This window comes from Triturus cristatus, chromosome 3_2, assembly GCF_964204655.1.
Source record: "Triturus cristatus chromosome 3_2, aTriCri1.1, whole genome shotgun sequence".
Taxonomy (NCBI): domain Eukaryota; kingdom Metazoa; phylum Chordata; class Amphibia; order Caudata; family Salamandridae; genus Triturus; species Triturus cristatus.
In genome coordinates this window covers 1,046,116,400-1,046,137,449 of record NC_140584.1, presented here as the reverse complement: position 1 = coordinate 1,046,137,449, position 21,050 = coordinate 1,046,116,400, and the positions used below count along the sequence as shown (strand labels likewise).

At 50.8% G+C, this 21,050-nt stretch overlaps 1 protein-coding gene across 4 annotated transcripts in view; it reads left to right on the top strand.

Moving 5' to 3' along the window:
• The window catches only part of TSPOAP1 (TSPO associated protein 1), a 3,327,443-nt gene that overhangs the window by 2,813,984 nt on the left and 492,409 nt on the right, over positions 1-21,050 (top strand). For all 4 annotated transcript variants that reach the window (XM_085649739.1, XM_085649737.1, XM_085649736.1 and 1 more), the window contains one exon: positions 9,012-9,083. In XM_085649739.1, the coding sequence (XP_085505865.1) occupies positions 9,012-9,083 (72 nt within the window). The remainder of the gene's footprint in view (positions 1-9,011; positions 9,084-21,050) is intronic.

Below are 21,050 nucleotides of genomic sequence, written 5' to 3'. Positions count from 1 at the left end.
GGCGGGGTATTCCAGTCCTGCTTTATGCAGACGACGCTGTCCTAATATCTCGGACTGAATGGGGTTTACAATCCCTTTTAACCGCATTCTCTAGTTTCATGACAGAACGGGACCTGTCCATTAATAACTCGAAGTCCTACGTCATGAAAGTTGGGCAACAAACGAAAAAGAGGTTCCAGTTTAGTGTCGGCGCTGCTAAGATCCCCCGCACAAATGTATTTTCCTATTTAGGGGTTTTATTTGATGATCATCTTAAGAGGGGCCCCCTAATCCAGAAGAAAAAAGGGGACTCAGGCTAATGCAGCAATTTTTTATTTTGCTTCCAAAATAGGGAAGAGGCCGATGTGAGCTATGCTGCAAGTGTACCAAGCTAACAGCTTGGCCATAGCTACCTATGGTAGTGAAATTTGGGGTTACATTGCCGCAGATCCCCTCCAGGTAGTGGAAAACGATTTTTTGAAACGCTTATTATGTTTTCCACATGGAACATCTAATTTAGCGGTCCATGAAGAATTGGGGGTCTCCTACCTAAGTGATGCTCTTGCCCTGCTTCTGTTGATTTTCTGGTTAAAGTGTTGGCTGAATGAAGATCTAACCCTCACCCATCTGATTTTAAGAGAATGTATGACCCTAGATAACTCGGCTCGTATCCCCTGGTTTAAATACATCAAAAGTGGGCTTGAATCGATCGGGGGGGGGATTTATTTTCCAATCCTGATGCTATTACCAGAAAGGATGTAGAACTAACCAAGACTGCCTTTCTGAATCGAAGGAAAGCAGACCGAGAAGCTGTGGAGGTTCAGAAACGGAGTGTCCGATTGTATCTAACGCTTAAATCAACGCCATTAACGGAACCTTATCTTATGGGGCACTGTCTACACACGAGAAATTCCTTTTAACCAGGTTTCGGATGAATTAATTTAATCTTTTGCTAGCTAGACCTAAGGGGGTTAACAGAGGCCAAGTGTTAGCTACCTGCGGCTGCGACGGAAAGTCTCTCCAGGATTTGCTGCACTTTGTGTTTTTTTGTAAACTCGCAGGCATTTTTTAGTTCCTATTTTAAAAAAGATGAATTTTGGACAAGTCAGACCAGCTCTTGTGTATCTCCAATTGTTGAAGGATGATTGTATTTTCTTTATAGTAGGGTTTTTAAAAGCATCAGTGAAATCGAGGATTTGTATGGATTTGTAAATTCCGTATATTAAGATGTACAAATTGTTTTATGTATTGTATCTGTGTAACTTTTATGGTTTTCCAAACATAAACCGAATAAAGTTTATTGAAAGAATGACTCCGAGCAGGATTGGGTGGATGACTTGGAGGAGGCAGGCGACCTTGATGTCTCCTCTAGCCCGGGGTTCGCCTCCCCGCACCTACGATGGAGGAAGGTGCCTCCTACACGATGGTCCTCCGTCGGGCTGCTGAGGCCCTCAATCTTGACCTCCCCACAGTGGCCCTCAAGACCAACCTCCTCACCGAGGTGCTCCAGACGGCATCTACTTCGCCAGAGCCGTTGCTTCCCTTCAATGACGCCCTTACCGAGGTCCTCTTGGGCACTTGGTCGAGGCCAGCCTCGGGGGCCCCGGTGGATAAAAACGTCGCCAGGCGCCACCGACCGGTGCCCGGTGATCCTACGCCTGAGAGCCTGGTCATTCAGGCCTTGACGTCGGAGTGCTTTTCCTACGGCTCCGCCAGATAAGGACTGTGAACGGCTGGACCAGTTTGGGAAGCAGTTGTTCTCTTCAGCAGCTTAGGGCTGCGGTCAGTGAACACTGCCTGCTTGTTGGGCCGCTACTCCCACGCGGTGTGGGATGCTGTTGCTCAGGTGTTGCCTCAGTGTCCTAAGGAGGTGCAAGCTGTCCTTTCTCAGGCAATTGCTGAGGGTAAGGATGCGGCTAAATTCGCCATTCGATGTGGGTTGGACACCGCTGACTCATTGGGCAGGGCGATTTCTACAACTGTGGCATTGCAACGTCACGTCTGGTTGCGTTCGACTGGCTTCCCGCCCTATGTCCAAAGCACGCTCATGGACATGCCCTTTGATGGCACCCGCCTGTTTGGCGATAAGGCTGACAGTGCCCTTGAGCGCTTTAAGGATTTGCGGGCTACAGCCAAGTCCTTGGCCCTTTCTACTAAGACTTCGGCCTCTCTTGGTTTTTGTTCCTATCGTGGCCAAGGTAGAGGCAGTCAGGCGCGCCCATCCCCTAAGCCTGTGCAGAACCAGTCCGAGCGCGGCCGGGCCACGGTTTCCGCAGGGGCGGTTCGGGGAATCAGCGTGCGGGTCCGTCCACCTCCACGCCCGCTGCTTCCGCCTCCAAACCTTCCTAATCTGAGCTTTGGGCTTGGTTGTTATTCCCACTACTTTCTGGTCCCCAAGAAGGACAAAGGGGGTCTGCGTCCTATCTTGGACCTCCGGGACGTCAAGATGCTGACTCTGGCTCAGGTCTTAGTTGCCCTCGACGCTGGAGACTGGATGGTAGCGTTAGACTTGCAGGACGCATATTTTCACATTCCCGTCCTGCCGGCCCACTGGCGTTACCTGCAGTTCACGGTAGGCCAGGAGCATTTTCAGTTTGCCGTGCTCCCCTTCGGTCCTGCACCCGGACCTGTCATGCATGGAGATTGAGCGGTGACAGTTGACAGCTTTCGATCTTCCTCCCGAAGTCTGTGATGTCATCTTGGCAGCCAGGCGTCCCTCCACTAAAACGGTATAAACCTGTCGGAATTTATGGCATGGTGCACAGCGAAGGCTGTGGATCCCCTTTCTGTCCCCCTTCGGAAGTTCTTCTGTTCCTGCTTTCCTTGGCCCGGCAGGGCTCTGTTCTGGGCACTATCAAAGGTTATCTTTCTGCCATCTCCGCCTTTCTCCGGCTTCCTGATCAGCCTTCTCTTTCTAAGTCTCTGGTTGTTAACCGTTTCCTGAAAGACATTACACACATGTTCCCTCCAGTTCCGTTCGTAATGCCCCAGTGGGGCTTGAACCTTGTGTTGACTTACTTGATGTCCACTCCCTTTGAGACGCATCACAACTGTTCTTTGCGCCGTATCACCTTAAAGACTGCTTTCCTGGTTGCTATCACCTCTGCCAGAAGTGTGAGTGAGCTCCAGGCCCTTTCCTCCATACCTCCTTTCCTTTCTGTTCATTCGGACAAGGTGGTTTTCAGGACCCGTCCTTCTTTCTTGCCAAAGGTTGTTACGCCCTTCCACATCGGGCAGAACATTACTTTACCCACCTTTTTTCCGCCTCCACAGCCTTCAAAAGAGGAAGAGAGGCTCCACCGTCTGAACCCGAAACGTGTGCTCTCGTTCTATCTGAAGCACACACCGCGGTTCCGGGTGGATGACCAACTCTTTGTTGGCTACGTGGGCGCCAAAATAGGTCGGGCCGTGCACAAGTGGACCATCTCTCGGTGGGTCGTTCTGTGCATCAAGGCCTGTTACTCGTTGGCTAAGAAGGAGCCTCCTATGGGGCTGCGTGCCCATTCCACCCGGGCAACGGCAGTCACTACTGCCTTGGGACGCGGCATTCCCTTGCAGGACATTTGTCAGGCAGCTACGTGGGCCTCACTGCACACGTTTACCAAGCACTACTGCCTTGACAGTCAAGTCCGGAGGGACCGCTTCTTTGGCCGTTCCGTGCTCTGTGACCTTCTGGTGTAATCTTGTTCGCAGACCCACCACGGGGGTTGGTTTTGCTGAGGTATCTATTCTAAGGTAAGGAATCTATCCCTAACGTGTCTCTTTCAGATGCACAAGTTACTACTTGTGTAACGATATATCTGTAAGAGACATTAGTTAGTGATAGATTCCTTACCGCCCCACCCATCCTCCCTGTAGGAAGGTGGATATCTGACTATGGTTACCCCCAACTTTTTGCCTAGTGTCTAGCTGGTTTTTCGACTTAGTTGGCCTGAGATCCTGCCATTTAGGGTCTCAGGCTGACTGCTCTCTCTTTAAAATGGACTCCATGTACCCTAGATACATTCCTAATTGGTAAGGATCACCTTATTGGCCCCTGTACAGTGTACCTTAGGTACCCAGGGCATAGGTGTACCCTAGGCCTCCCAGGGGCTGCAGCATGTATTATGCCACCCCTGGTCTGGCCTTCTAATCAGACACAACTGGCTGATCACTCAGCTGGGGCAAGGTCGTGTAATCACCCCTTGCTTAGATATAGTATACCTATATCTACCCTTAATATAGACACATGTGTACCTATCAGTCACTCCTATGGCAGGCCTTAACAATCCTGGAGGCAGAGTGCTTGGTAACATGTGGGATGGTGCTCTAGCATGAGCTGAGCCTGTCTGCAGCTTTCGGAACCATGTCCTTATAGCTGTTCTATGATATAGCCTACCATATACTCTTAAAGTGCCTTATAATCTTAAACGGTTATGGTAACTATGGTTTGGCTTTATCAAAACATGTCGTGTAAGGTGTCTAACACTTTGGAATAATACCCCCATACCATTTCTGGTGATGAGGATATTATTCCTCCCTTCTAGAGGGAGAGACATGTTAAAATCCTACTTTGCTGTTTAACTCTAACCAAAGCCTCAGCATCACAAAATGGATGCTGCTGCCACAGACACGAGTCTGACCTCCTGCTGCTGGGAGTGATCCCGGCAAGGGAGGCTTGGACAATAGGTTTCCTGCTTGGGGAGGTGCTAGCAGACAGACTTTAGTGTATTGGGGCAGGGAGGGCTGAAAGGAATGAGACATGCCTGGGGCACACAAGGTGTCCCATGCATAGTCCAGTTCAAACCGGTGCTGGGGCACACCAGCCCCAGTCCTGGCTCGAAACTGGACAAAAGGAAGGGGGTGTAACCACCCCCTCCCAGGTCCCACCCATAAGGCGTGACCTAGCAGGCAACCCAGCCCCCCAGATTAGTATAAGAGTTGTAGCTGGGCCCCAGGAGATTAGATTATCCTGAACCTGCAACTTGAACAGAAACTCTGGACCTTCGACATTCGACGAAAGAAGAAGACTGAAGAATCTCCCTTGTGGCCAAGGAGTGGCTACCCTGTGCAAACAGGCACCATCAAGAGACTACCCTTTGCTTTGCTGAAGTTCTACGAGGGACCGACTGCAGAGCCCGACCAGAGCCTTGACTTCCAGACTTCTCCGACCCTGATCCACATCCACAGCCGAGCTGAGATCCGTGGAGGCGACGAGAGACGTGGGACCGGCTACCTGGGAAAAGTGGCTAGTATCTTCCAGCGCAGCTTCTGAGGCACCCTCGAAGTTGTGCACCGGGGATTGAGAAGCCCCAACCCCAAGCACCATCTGCACCGAAGATCAGCCCCCCACACTCCACGAGTCCTGCGTGGGGCCCTTCTGCATTTTCCTGCTTGCTGCGTCTGTCTGGTTGCTTGCCCGTTGGCTAGTGGCCTTTGTGACGACGCATCCTGAAATCTTCACTGCTGGTTTGGCTCCTCCAGACTGGCTCCCGCTTCCCTGTAAAGGAGAAGCACCCCAGACCTTCCTGGTCTGCACCAAGAAGCAAGTCCTCCGTTCTTCGTGGGTTCCGCTTGCCAAGGCTTGGTGAGTCCTAGTTCAACTTCGACACCGCCGACAGCAAGAGCCTTCGTGGGACAGCTCGCCTCCTGGTCCTGGTCGTCCTCGACGTTTCCTGGTCCCCGTGGCTGCAGCGACAAGCTTCACCTTCACCTGCAATCTTCACGACATCGCCTGGTTCCTTCCTGGTTCCACGTGGTCACTGGCTAGTGACCTTGACTCTGTCCCTTCTGCTTGCAGGTCTCCTCTCTTCTTGATCCCAGCCTTGGGATCCACCGGACACTCTTCACTGACTGCCTGTCAGCATCTTTCCTTCAGGCATCCATAGAAGTCCACGACGAAACTGGACGCAAGTTCACACCTATGCACCCGCAGCCTGTGGGCTAGGTAACTTGGGTACTTCGGTGCTCACAAGGGTAGTGACTATCCTAGGGTCTAGTTTCCGAGTCTCGACTCTCTAGCTGCTTCAGAAGTGTCCTTAAACTGTTAATTTCTAACTGCTAGTAATTCTATCGACTTTTAAGCATTACGCGTGAGTGTTTCCACTCTGCACCGGAATCCCGTGGGCCTCCCACTTCGTAACTGTTGCTAGTGTAGTGTAGCCCCAGCGATTCCCTAGGCCTAGGCCTATCCTATTTCCGTGACAGTGGTCCTTATACCACTTCTTTAGTATATGGTTTGCGTGGCCCCTAGGGCCTAACTGTATTACTTACCTGTGTGACTTAATGTATGCTTAAATAAGACTGTGTTGTACTTACCTCTAATCTCATAAAGAGTGCTGAGGGTTTGACTAGAATAAATACACTTTATTTTATATATATATATATATATATCTGTTGTGGTGTCCTCTCATTTGGTATTCAAGGGATTATATATGGTATCACAGCTGGCTTCACATGCCATTCAGAGTTTAGCCTAAGACTGCTCTTGTCCATGCTACCACTAGGATAGCTGGTCTATAAGGTTGACTTTACAACCAATCACCATAAGGGTTGTTTGGACTGATATAAGGTGTACACTAGAACTAGTGACATCATACATCAGGCCAACTTCTCACACTGCCCGTTCTGGGAACTGTTTACTAGGATTAAGGTCATCCCTCTTAGGGCCCTAGTTTTCTGCACCAATGGTCAGTATCTTGCATGGCTCTGCGTTCCTGGCGCAGAACGTTGTGTACAGAACTGACGTCAGCGCGCATGGGTGGTGCCTAAGTACTCTCCGTGGCATCATCTCGGCGCTTACGATGCCAGTGACGGACCCGGAGCCGCACGATGCCACCTACTGACGCGCAGGGGTACTGCTAAGCGAAACTTTCCGGATCCAGTCTGACGCCTGGGGATATTCTAAGGTAAGACAATTGCAACCAGAACACACAGTGGTGACAGACGCATCCTTTCTGGGATGGAGCGGCCACATGGGAGAGGAGGAGATCAGATGCCTCTTGTCTCCGGCAGAGTCTGGGCTCCACATCAACCTTCTGGAGCTTTGGGCGATCCATCTTGCACTCAAAGCCTTCCTTCCCTCTGTTCGGGGAAGAGTAGTGCAGGTGTTAACGGACAACACCACCGCTATGTACTCCAATAAACAGGGCGGGGTGGGGTTGTGGACCCTATGTCAGGAGGCCATCCGCCTCTGGACATGGCTGGAACATCAGGGCATATCCCTGGTGGTTTAACACTTGGAAAGGTTCTCTAAACGCCAGGGCGGACAAACTCAGCCGCAGGTGCATGATGAATCACGAATGGCGTCTTCACTCGGAGGTGGTGCAAGGTCTATTTCAACAGTGGGGAGAGCCTTGTTTAGATATATTCGCCACCGAAGAGAACTTGCAATGTCAGCAATTCTGTGAGTTGGAATTTCCAAGGCGGCACTCGCTATGTGCCGCTTTTCGGAGCGAGTGGAGTTGCGGTCTTCTATACGCCTTTCCGCCTATACCACATCTGCCCAGAGTGCTAAAGAAGATCAAGCGTGACCGGGCCTAAGTAATTTTTGTGGCTCTCGATTGGGCACGAAGAGTCTGGTATCCCAAGCTTCTCAACAAGGCCATCGATCCTCCGATCAGACTGTCTCTACGGGAGGATCTTCTGTCGCAGCAGCAGGGGACGGTCCTCCACCCGAACCTGTCCAGGCTCCACCTCCTTGCGTGGAGATTGAGCGGCGGCAGTTGACGTCATTTGACTTGCCTCCCGAAGTCTGTGATGTAATCTTGGCAGCCAGGCATCCCTCCACTAAGATGGTGTATGCCTGCCGAGGATACGATTTTGTGGCTTGGTGTACATTAAAGGCTGTGGCTCCCCTTTCGTCCCCTCTTTCTGAGGTTCACTTGTTCCTTTCTTTGGCCCAGCAGGGCTCTGCTCTGGGCACTATCAAGGGCTACCTTTCGGCCATTTCTGCTTTTCTAAGGCTTCCTGATTAGCCTTCTCTCTTCAAGTCCCCGGTTGTAAATCATTTCTTAAAAGGCGTTACTCATCTCTTTCCTACTATTCCCTTTGTGATGCCTCTGGGGGACTTGAATTTGGTCTTGACCTATTTGATGTGTGCTCCCTTTGAGCCGCTTCACAACTGTCCTCTATGACTCTTAAGACTGCATTCCTGGTAGCAATCACATCTGCCAGAAGAGTAAGTGAGCTCCAAGCTCTTTCATCCAAGCCACCTTTTCTGGCTGTACATTCGGACAAGGTTGTCCTAAGAACTCGTCTATCCTTTCTTCCCAAGGTGATCACCTCCTTTCAAATCGGGCAAACCATCACTTTGCCCACCTTCTTTCTGCCTCCGTATCCTTCTAGAGAGGAAGAGAGGCTCCACCGTCTGGACCCAAAATAAGCGCTTTCCTTTTATCTGGATCGCACCAAACAGTTCCGGGTGGATGACCAGCACTTTTTTGGCTACGTGGGCGCCAAGAAAGGTCACAAATGGACCATCTCTAGATGGGGTATCTATTCTAAGGTAAGTAATCTATAACTAACTGTTTCTTTCAGATGAACAAGTTTACCTTCGGTAACGATATAGCTGTAAGAAACATAGGTTAGTTATCGATTCCTTACCGCCCCACCCATCCTCCCAGTACTGTGAACCTATTTCGAGGGTTAAGGACATCCTTTCAGGGCCCTAGTTTTGTGCACCAGTGGTCAGTGTCTTGCATGGCTCTGCGTTTCCGGCGCGGAAAGTCGTGTACAGAACTGATGTCAGCACGCGAGGGCGGCATCTAAGTAGCTACCGCTACGTCATCTCGGTGACCACGACGCCACCTTCCAACACGCAGAGGTACTGCTGAGGAAAACCTTCCGGATCTAGTCTAACACCTGGGGGTAATTCTAAGGTAAGGAATCTATAACTAACCTATGTTTCTTACAGACATATCATTACAGAAGGTAAGTACCTTGTTCTTCATCCATTTACTGCAAGTGTGTGTGTCTGTGTGTGCATCCACCACTTTTTATAGTACAGACGTGAATCACTATATTAACCTGTTTTCTTGCTATCTTTTTTCTAGGCTGAGCTGACGTTTAATGCAGGCGATATTATAACTGTCTATGGGAGCATGGATGATGATGGATTCTATTATGTAGGTAACACATATGAGAGATGTCTCATCATATGATTGAATGTCCGACATATACATGTCTTGTCAAGCATTCTAGGATAGAGTTTAGATCCAGTGGCACTTGCGGTAATTTTCATAGGAATAGACAAAGATCATGGGATCTTTATTAAATTTACGAATAGTCAATCAATCAATCAATCAAAAGTTCTTTATTCGGATGTTAAAAAACACCATAAAAGAGCATATATACACAATATAATTTTTTTTTAAAAAACAATTAAATAGTCAATATCTCTATTTGTGAGATCCTAGAAGCAATTTTATGTCAAAATATGACACACATTTGAATATTTAAGCATTGCCTATAGATAACATTTCCTGTCTTTATGCCGCTGTTAATTGTAAATTAAAATTATTGAAACAATGTACTTAATTTATAAACTTTTAAATCTACATATAAAAGGAAAATAGAAGAAATAAAAATAGAAACCACATTTCTTGGAATAACTTAAGGGAAGGCTATGTACTTTTGATCCTAGTTCTCCAGCAAAGGTATCTTCTTTAAATTCATAAACTCTGTATAGACCCACCCATGTGTATGATCCTCAAGTACTTCTTTAAATGGGCAGGAAAAACAATATCAGCATAGTAACTAAAACACCTTTTTCTTCACCCTCTTTTAAAAGGAGAAAACATAAATTACAATATATTCATGTGCATGGGGAGCCTAACCTTGTGAAAAACTTGCATTGCAGCGGTACTGTTGAGCACGAACCTCCACCATCACAGCATATAGCCCAGTGATGGTGGGCCTGTCACTTTTTTCTTTTCCAGCTGGTTGACAAGGATCCCAGAACACACTAATTGCCTTTGAGTATTCTTTTTCACAGAAATTTAGTTTGAAACAAATGTCTTTTCAAAGTGCATAATATTATGTACATGATGTGTTTTTTTTATACATTGAGTCCTCACAAGTAGAGGATGCAGGATTTTATTGTGATGTTTCTTGTGAATGCTCGTATTCCAGTCCTAGTGGTGGTTCACCTGCGGGTGTGCCGTTACCCCAGTATTGGAACTTTCATAGATTCTCATGCTTTGTATCATTCCCCGTCGTCGGAATGGGAGCCTCGGTAAACAAAAATATATATATATATATATCATAACCATAGAAACAAAAGAGAAAAATAGGCCTAGGCCTCATCTCCTTTTGTAGTATATCACCCTCTTTGTGCAAAAGAGCCCAAAGTTTTGCCAGGACCAATCAGCACAGCCTCACCCTCTGGAACCTTCCTGAGAGAGCTCAGAGCCTCAGATTTTTCTACCGCACGTTGTGCTAGGGAGTCTCCACTGAGCTCTGCTCAGTTTCTCAGAACTTTACTATTGGACATCTTTATTTGCCATCTTTTGTGACATAATGTCAGAAAAGGAGAAGAAAGCCTTATTCAGACCTTGTGCTTCTTGTGGGAAGAAGAGACTGTTTGTGGAAGATATGCATGAAAACTGCATATACTGCTTATACCCGGAACACAAGGCCACAGACTGTAAAATTTGTCGGACCTTCTCTACCAAAACCTTGAGAGACAGAGAGGGTCGGTTGCTGACGTGGCTGCAGAAGTTAAAGACCAGGACGGAGGTTCTCTCTTCGGATGAGGAGGATTCAATCTCTGGTACCTCCTCCAGGAGATCTAGGAAGAGGGGTAGGTCATCTCCCTCCACCTCTGCGGAACCCCCTCTCAAAGCCCCTCACGGGATCTCTGAAAGGTCTGAGGAGGCTGCTCCCATGAAATCTCCTCACGGAAGTGTAAAGGAGAGGCAGGGACGGGCTGCTGGTGTGGACGTAGCCCTTAGGGACAAGAAGGAGGTTGCAACATCTTCTCCTCCGTCCCAAAAGGAGAAACCTGTGAAGAAACATGCTGCAGGAACTCCTCAGACAGTTCCAGTGAAGAAACAGCGCCCGTCGACGCTGGCTAAAGCAGGTACGTCGATGACGATCTCCATAGTTAAGACTGTTTCCATGGGGTCGTCGACGGGACCGTCGACGATATCTACTTCATCGTCTACGACGGCTTCTTTCTCGTCTTCGACGGCGGTGTCGACGACGAAGACCACATCGACGATGACGACGAGTTTGTCGATGTTGATGACGACATGCTCCGTCGACGAAGAAGAAGACTCTGTTGACGACCTTACCGTCGACGACGATTCCAGTATCGTCGACGTCCTCATCGTCGACGACAATTCTCGCCCCGTCGACGACAGTTACCCTTCAGTCGACGATGTTGTCGTCGAGTTCGTCGACGCATGGAATCCCTTTGCCAACGACTCCGTCGACGGGACCGTCGACGGGACCGTCGACGACGAAGAATTCGGGATTTGCCATCCAGAGGTTAAAAATTACGCCGGACATGACTTCCCCTAGGCTGGTCACGCCTTTGCCACCATCCATGCTTCTCGATGACTCAGAGGAGGAGGAAGAGGATGGGCAGTATGGGGACGCCTACAGCCCTTCAGACCTGAATGTGAAACAGCAGGACACGGATACTGAGGACCTTTATGGTCCAGAGGTGCATGAGGGGCGACAAAGCTTTTCACAGGAAATACAACCCCGCTCTCTGAGGCTGGATATGATAGCCTTGCCAGTGGCTTTAGTAACGGATTTGCAAATGATGCGGCAAGACTATAAAGCTTGTTTTCCGTCATTACCAGACCTCACACCGGTGCGTCCTTCTACGTCTGTGGTGCCACGAGACATGGCAATGGATTTGCCACCTCTGCCTAAGGACATACCTCGTACCACTTCAACGGTGGTACCGTTAGTGGTTCCTCAGCCTCCATATTCGGAACCTGCCAATCAGGACACACAAGATTTGGATACAGATGAGGACGATGAGGGGCATGTGATCCCCCTTACTGATCCAGGGTCATCCGGATGGCGACCCTGATGACACTGGTATGCAGGATCCGGATGCTGTGGGCCGGGAGACAAATATATCGCCTCCAGCAGATATTGGTGGTTTCCATAATTTGATGGAACGGGCATCCAAGAGGTTTGGTCTGCCCCTTACAGTGGAGCAGTCCGACTGTTTCCTATATGACTTTAAAGCACAATATAGGAAATCGGTCAGATCAATTCCCATCATAGAACATGTCTGGGATGAGGGAATTAAGACGATGCAGAATCCTGCGACAGTCATCCCGGTTCTTCCCCGGCTGGAGAAGAAATACAAGGCCCCTGAGGGCAGTCCTGCATGTCTCCTAGGACAACCTAAGCCGGATTCCGTAATATCTCCGGCCGCACAGAGCAAGTCAAAGAATCCGTCCACTCCGTTAACCACGCCTCCGGATAAAGAAGGCAGGAGGCTGGACAATGTGGGAAAAAGATTCTCCACCATAGCCAGCTTGTTGGTGCGTGCGGCTAATTCTCTGGCTATTCTAGGCAGGTACGACCGCCAGATGTGGTGCGACATGGAGCCGTTTATGGACCAGCTACCAGAGTCGAGTCAGGAGGAAGCCAAGCAGGTTCTGATGGAAGGGGAAAGATGCTCTTCGGAAGTCATTGACTGTGCGATGGACATAGCCTCTACTGCTTTCAGGGCTTTGGCAGGGTCAGCGGTCTTTCGCCGTCAAGGCTGGTTGAAGGCGACCTGGTTTCGCCAGGAGGTCCAGAATAAGATCTTGGACCTTCCCTTTGACGGGGAGATGCTTTTTGGTAAGCATGTGGATGACGCCCTCCAAAGCATAAAGAAGGACACGGACACAGCTAAGTCCTTGGGGTCTTTGAACTATCGCAAGGTGCCATTCAGAGGAGCACGTGGTCGAGGGTTTTCTAATTACAGAGGAAACCAACGTCAATATTCCACACAATCAGGACAGTCCTATAAAGGTCAATACTCCAGCCAACGCCAAGGTCATTCGGCGTCTTTCTCTCGTCAGTCCCAGAGAGGACGTCAGAATCGTCAGAGACGAGACAACGCCAAGAGGCAATAGCGGCCTCCTGGCTCTGGCTACTGTTCCTCCCCTACCAAGAACACCGGTTGGGGGCAGGATCTCTTTTTGCCTGGACAGCTGGGTTTTTTTAACATCGGACCGGTGGGTCTTAAATATTGTTCAGAGTGGCCATACGTTGGAGTTCCAAGATCTTCCTCCAACAAGAGCTCCGGACGCCCGTCCATCAAAACATCTCCGACTGTTGCATCTCGAAGCCCACCAACTTTTCATCAAGGGGGCGATAGAGCCCGTACCTCTTTCGCAAAGGGGCAACGGGTTTTATTCCAGGTTCTTCCTGGTTCGGAAGACGGAAGATACATGGCGTCCTGTACTAGACCTAAGGGAGCTCAACACCTATCTCATCAAACTCTCTTTCAGGATGGTCACTCTCCAAGATATTCTACGACTACTGAATCCGGGAGATTTTTTGGCGTCCCCGGATTTGGAGGATGCATACTTCCACGTTCCGATCCACCCAGCTCACAGGCAATATCTACGCTTCACAGTAGGCAAGAGCCATTTCCAGTTCAAGGTGCTTCCGTTTGGCCTTCGGTCGGCACCTCGAATATTCACGAAGATGCTGGCACCAGTCGCTGCTTTTCTAAGGAAGCAGTCCTTGGAAGTGTTCCCATACTTGGACGACTGGCTCGTCAAGGCTCCGTCGTTCAAGGCAACGTCTCAGGCCGTGTCAACTTGCATACGGTTGTTCGCCCATTTGGGTCTTCAGCTCAACAGGTCCAAGTCGGTGCTGATACCCTCCAGGTCACGAAAGTTCCTTGGGGCTATTCTGGACACGAAACTATGCACGGCTCGTCCGTCGGAGGAGCGTCAAGGCAAACTGACCACCTCCGCTCGTCAAATGCTGCACAGGAGATATGTATCGGTTCGACGGTACAAGTCCTTACTCGGATCGATCTCATCCTGCATACCTTTAATACCGCATTGCAGGCTTCATATGCGTCCTCTGCAGGAGGAGTTGGACAAACAATAGCGCCAGGCAGAAGGGTCGTTCAACGACAAGGTGTGGATAACACCTGCTATGCGCAAAGCCTGCGAATGGTGGCTGGTGAAGGAGAACATCGCAGGAGGATTAACGTTTCGGATCCCTCCTTCTCCTATGGTGGTGACCACAGATGCTTCCTTAGAAGGATGGGGAGCTGTTCTCCAGGAGCTTCAGGTCAGCGGTCACTGGAGTCCAGCAGACAGACTACGCCACATCAATCTCTTGGAGCTGAGAGCCATTCACTTAGCCTTGCTGGCGTTCCTTCCCAGACTTCAGAATCGTGCAGTGCTGGTCCGGACAGACAACACAACGGCCATGCACTATATCAACAAGGAAGGGGGAACAAGGTCGCGGACTCTGTCCAAGGAAGCTCAGACGATCTGGGATTTTGCGATCTCTCACAAGATCACTCTGCAAGCCGAGCACCTAGCAGGGTGTCTCAACATCACAGCGGATGCTCTAAGTCGACAGACGGAAGTGACTCACGAGTGGGAGTTACATCAGGCCACGCTGGAGGCAGTCTTCAAGAGATGGGGTACTCCGACCATAGACCTCTTTGCGTCCCCGGAGAACGCCAAGTGCCGGTTTTACGCAAGCAAGGTTCCCCATCAAGGGTCTCTGGGGAATGCCCTTTCGATTGCTTGGTTCGGTGCATTTTGCTACGCCTTTCCTCCCATTCCCCTCATTCCTCGAGTTCTCAGGAAGGTCAGGGCGGAACCATGCAAGATGATTCTCATTGCTCCAGCATGGGCGCGGCAGTTCTGGTTCACGGAACTCCTGCTTCTCTCCCAGGATCGCCCGATTCGCTTGCCACTGATTCCATCTCTGTTGTCGCGAGATCAGGGGCAGGTGCTCCATCCGGTTCCGAAGTCACTTCACTTGACAGCGTGGCTCCTGAACACAGAGAATTCCGTCATCTGAATCTCTCCAGGGAGTGCAGGGATGTTTTATCTCAGGCGCGGGCGCCAAGCACTAATAAGACATATAGGGCAAAATGGAAGAGATTCTGTCTATGGTGCAACAGGAATAAACTCCATCCTTATAAGTCCCGGCCACATCAGGTTTTGCCTTACATCCTGTCTCTGGCTAAATCAGGTCTGGCGCACTCTTCGGTCAAGGTACATCTGGCTGCCATATCCCGTTTTCGACGGAAGACATCGGGGCCATCTCTATGGTCCGCAAGGATTGTTAAGCAGTTCCTTAAGGGGTTATTTCGGATGTTTCCTCCGGTCCGACCACCCCCTCCTATCTGGCAGCTTAACCTAGTACTGGCTCAACTGATGAAAGCGCCCTTTGAGCCAATTCACAAGGCGGACTTGAAGTTCCTGTCGTGGAAACTAGCCCTTCTCTTGGCATTAACTTCGGCTAGGAGGGTTAGTGAACTCCAGGCTCTCTCTATAGTGGAGCCTTTTCTGCAGTTCAAGAGTGATGTGCTGATTTTGAGAACCAACCCAAAATTCATCCCGAAGGTGCCTTCGGAGTTTCATCTGAATGAACCCTTAATTTTGAACTCCTTTTTTCCACGTCCTTCCACCCAGGCGGAACGAACATTGCATTCTTTGGATGTCCAGAGATGTCTGAAATTCTATCTCGAGCGCACACGCTCTTTCAGAAAGTCTACTCAGCTATTTATTGCCTACAGTGCACCACGGAAGGGGTTGCCGCTCGCCAAGAGTGGCATTTCCCGCTGGATCTCCAGTGCAATTCAATACTGTCATCAGGCTGCGGGCAAACCTTTGGATAAAAGGGCCCGGGCTCATTCTACGAGAGCGATGGCGTCTTCAGTGGCTCTCTTTGCTGGAGTTGCGATCAAGGACATTTGCAGGGCAGCAACGTGGAGCAGTGTACACACCTTCACGAAGCACTACTGCCTGGAATCGGTGGGACGAGATGAAGCTGCTGTTGGTCAAGCAGTCCTCCGGAATCTTTTTCAATGAGAGGTGAGCTTTCCCTACAATCCCGCCATCCTGGTAAGCACATTTGGTTTCAGTAATGATTGTTTTTTCATGTACACTGAGGTGGTTGTGTAACGCCATGTGTCTTCCAAATGTGCTTTTCTGATGTACTGCTTACTATTCTGATACAAAGCATGAGAATCTATGAAAGTTCCAATACTGGGGTAAGAAAACAAGTTACTTACCTGTAACTTTGGTTCCCCAGTATTGGTAACTTTCATAGATTCTCATGCGCCCACCCACCTCCTCCGGGAAAGCTCTGCCGGTTTACTGAGGTAGTGGCTGTTGGCACAACGGCTACGAAAATCTGAGGCTCTGAGCTCTCTCAGGAAGGTTCCAGAGGGTGAGGCTGTGCTGATTGGTCCTGGCAAAACTTTGGGCTCTTTTGCACAAAGAGGGTGATATACTACAAAAGGAGATGAGGCCTAGGCCTATTTTTCTCTTTTGTTTCTATGGTTATGATATATATATATATATATATTTTTTTTTTTGTTTACCGAGGCTCCCATTCCGACGACGGGGAATGATACAAAGCATGAGAATCTATGAAAGTTACCAATACTGGGGAACCAAAGGTACAGGTAAGTAACTTGTTTTCATCTGGGCGAAGAGAAGATCCAAGGTCTCAGGTCTCCAGCGGAATCCAGACTCCACATAAACCTTTTGGGTTTCTGAGTGATCCAACTAGGATTTAAAGCCTTTCTACCCTCTATCAAGGAAAGGCGAGTGCAGGTGTTCGCAGACAATGCAACGTCCATGTGGTACTGCAACAAACAGTGTGGGGTGGCGTCGTGGACCCTTTTTCAAGAGGCCCAGCGTTTCTGGACATGGTGGTTCAACACCTGGCAGGCTTTCTGAACACCAGGGCAGACAAACTCAGCCAAGATGCCTAGCGGATCACAAATGACATCTCTGTCCAGAGGTGGTGCAGCAAGGTCTCTTTAAACAGTGAAGAGAGCCTTGGTTAGATCTGTTCACCATCGCACATTAGAGTTTCCAAAAAGCGGCTCTCGCTCGGAGATGCTTTTCGTCACAATTCCAGGCCTCCTGTATGCCTTTTCAGTCACACCACTACTGCCCAAAGTTCTGTAGAAGGTCTGGAACAACTGGGCCCAAGTCATCCTTGTGACTCCAGATGGGGCTCAGAGAGTTTGGTATCCTGCGTTGCTGAGAATGACCATTGATCCTTTAATTAGGCTGTCCCTTTGGGAGGATCTTCTGTCGCGGCAGCGGAGGAGTGTTCTCCACCCCCACCTGTAAACGCTCTTACCTTCATACAGGGGGATTGAGTGACGACAGTAAATAGCTTTCGACCTTCCGCCCAAAGTCTGTAATATCATCGTGGTAGCTAGGTGTCCCTCCACCAAGACGGTATACTCCTGCTGTTGGAGCAAGCTTGTGGTTTGTTGTACAGAAAAACAGGTGGACCCCCTTTCTGTCCCCTGTTTCTCAGGTCCTTTTTATTTTCTCTCTTGCCCAGCAGGGTTCTACCTTGGATACCTGAAGGATGCTGGCTTAGTATACGGTGCAGAATTATTTAAGTGAAGCACCTTGCACTAATCCAGACACCCTTATGGTGATTTTAGTGATCTTACACAACCATAGAAAGCTTTTTAAGTGGTAGCTGTGGAGAGCAGCCTTTAGTCTAAGTCCCAAAGGAGTATTAAGCAGCCTGTTTTACCAGGTTAAACGAAAAAGAACCACACAGTGTAGTTATAAAAATAAATATACTTATTATGCACACTCACTAACACATTTATATCACCTACCCGGAGATATTAACACAATACACACAATACGTCCAATGTAAAAGGGTAAGTAAGCATAAATACACAGTGGTCGCCAACGGGAGACAAAACCATACACCAAAGCAGTGGACTGCGACGGAAGACGGGTTTCGGACCAGAATACTCAGAAGAGCAGTGGACACAAGGTACCACCCGAGGTAAGTACTCAGGAACCCCATGGAGGCTGTGTGCAGAGTGGAAACACAGCTGTGTACTCAATGCAAGTCAATGGGAAATCCGTAGTTGCAGTTTTTAAGAAGAAGGACCCTTCCCAGTGGAACCTGAAGAAACCCACTGGAAGACAGAAGGTTGGAGAGTTATCCTACCCGTGGATACCCTAGGAACCAGGATACCCTACACCAGGGAGGCCGGGTGCATAGGTGGGAAGTGACATCGGAAAATGCCGTAGACCACAATGGACAACTTCAGAAAAGATCTAGAAAATAATCTAGAAAAACCCAAGCTGCCTGAAAAATGATAAGAAAGTGCTCATAAAGTCACGGATGCTTTAAAACATCGCTATGCAAACAGAAAAAGTTACCCTAAAGCGAATAAATCAAAAAGGGTAGAGAAAATATATATATTTTTGTATTGTTTCTACTATATTGTCAAAATTCATGTGAATAGCAAGAAATTGAATAACATTTCAATGTATATAAATATAATCTGATAGAGACTACTAGCCGCAGATTCCTTCATGTAGAATTATCCCCAGGTATGAGACTGAATCCGGAAACTTTTTGCCACAACAGCCCTGCGCGCCGGGGGCAGGGCGACACCACGCGACTCCGCCCAGGCGTCGTCCGTGTACGTGATGTCAGCGAGGCCACATAAGACCCGCCCGGCGCGCCTACATCAGTCTTTTCCTTTTCCACGTGCAACGCGGATCTGTTCCTTGCTACGGGCCTGTTTAGGCCCCCCTTTCTTCTATTCCTTTTGGTGGAACAGTGTGGGAATGCCTTCGGGCTTTAAAACTTGCACGTCTTATGTCGGCGACTGACCCTCACCTCATTTGCATGTGGTTTTTGGGGGAGGATCACGGCACCACAGATTGTGCGGCATGCCAAAAGTTGAAGCCGAAGTCGCGGCGAGAGCGCTGAATGAAACTTCTCTCGGCGTGTCTCTCCAGGTCGATGTCCTCTCCTCGGTCTGCTTCGGCGGATGGCTTCAGGTCCGGCCGTGGTCGTCGTCCTCGCCTTTCTCCGATGTCAAGTGAGCATCGCTCCCTGATGGGTAAGTGTCGCAGTTCGTCCCTGGGGGCTGGTTTCCGGCCTACCGGGGGCGTGGACTCTCCGCGGGTGATGCGGCCCCGCGTGTCGTCCATCCAGATGGAGACTCACGCGGCGGCTTTGCAGGCCTCGCTAGCGTCTCCTCCTCCTTCCCCTCCTGGGGCGTCGGCAGATCCCTCGCCATGCGCAGGGCCCTCCGTGGTGCCGCCGGTGGCTCCAGCCCCGACTGGGTCGGATCCAGGCTTGGAAGATGTGGTGCTGTTGGGGTGCGGCTCCTCTGGGGCACCTCCTTCAGGCCACGGCGTCTCTGCCTCGCCGCAAACTCCCGCGGGGGTCCCTGTGGTGTTGCGGGAGGTCGCTGGGGCTCGGTTCGCATCCCCGAGCCCCTCTCGGTCCCTTGGCAGGGGGGTCCTGTCTAAGGCCGAGGTGACGCCGCTACGGCGCCAGCAGCAGCTGGACCGTGCGGAGCCACAGGGGTCGGTGGACTCTCCTCGTCTCTCTCCGGGCCCCTTGCGTACCTCCTCACAGGCGGCTGCCTCGTTGGAGGGCGAGTCGGAGGTTGTATCGTCCCTGGCGCAGCTTCAGGGGTTGCCGGGCAAACTTTGCCTCCTTCTGGGCCGCGGCTGGCGGAAGGCTTCGGGCCCCTGCCCGGGCCCGTCCCGTTCCCCCACTCAGGGGGTTGCCTCGGCGGGGGTCGGAACGGCGCCGCTCCGTGCCCGGTGCGGATCCAGTTCTACTCCGGTCCCCGCTCTGGTCTCCGATGCGGGGTGACTTGGAGGTCCCTTGCCCGGTGACGTTGGATGGCGCTGGTGTCCTGCCTCAAGCAGCGGACTCTACGGCTCCGCGCAGGGGTCGTACCGCAGATTCGTCTTCGGACGCTCCTTCTCCGGGAGGCAGGCTGCATTTTGGTATCGTCCTCCCCGGAGACCGGTCGCCGTGTGGTGTCCTTTTCACCGGCGTCGAAGGGCGTCTCCCCACCCTCCCTGAGGCAGAAGTGTTCGTCGGAAGAGCGGCCGGTCCCTCATTCTTCGGCTCCTCCTGACTTCCAGGTCTGGTCCTTGCCCGCCCCGCTTGGCCTCGGGGACGGCTGCCTTAGTTTGCAGCCGTTGCCCACGGAGGAACTGCTTTCTCCACCGCGGGGCTCTATGGATGCAGGTGCGGCCTTTGCTCACGCGGTGTCCACAGCTGTGGGCATTCTATGCATGGGTGACCCGGTGGCTCACTTTCCGGCGGACCATCTGTTGGAGGTCCTCCACCAGGGCCCTGGTGGGAGGGAAATCTTGCTTCCCTTTGAAGGTTCGCTCCTTTCTGCCTTGACGGGGGCTTGGAGGCGTCCTGCCTCCGGGGACCTGGTGCCTCTGCATCTTCTGCATCGGCACCTTCTGACGCCGCGTGACCCAGCATGCCTGTCCATTCACCCCTCAGCCGCCAGCCCCCTTTTGCGGACTGGTTTTCCCTCCCTGCCGCCCCTGTTGGCTCCGGCGTCCAGAGAGACCCGCTGGCTGGACACTTGGGGATGCAACATTTTCGCCTCAGCCTGCGGGCCCTTAAAACCTTGTGTGTGCTGGCTCTGCCCTCCTCCTGTTTGTGGGACTCGGCTGAGTCTCTGGGGTCTGCGGCGTCCCAGGAGTGTGCGCAGGTGGATTTGCGGCATCATGCCTTGGATGGCCGGGAGCTTGCGACGTTTATTCTCCGCTCTGGACGTCTGTGAGGTGCTGGGCCGGGCCATGGCTTCCTCAGTCGATCTCCGTCGCCATGCTTGGCTTCGGGACGGCCTCTTCCCCGAAAATATTCGGGAGAGGCTCATTGATCTCCCATTTGATGGCAGTCTGTTGTTCCATGCCCCGGCCGACTCCGCCATCCAGAGGCTTTTGGCAGGGCTCCGTCCTCTTCCTCCGCCTTGTCCTCCTCCTCCTCCTCCGTCCCCTCCTCAGTGACTTCTGAGCTAGGGTTGCTTCAGGGCCTTCTTAGGCCGGCTGTTATGGTTGTGGAGTATGTTTTTCTGTCCGTTTGCGTCCTTCCTTGGG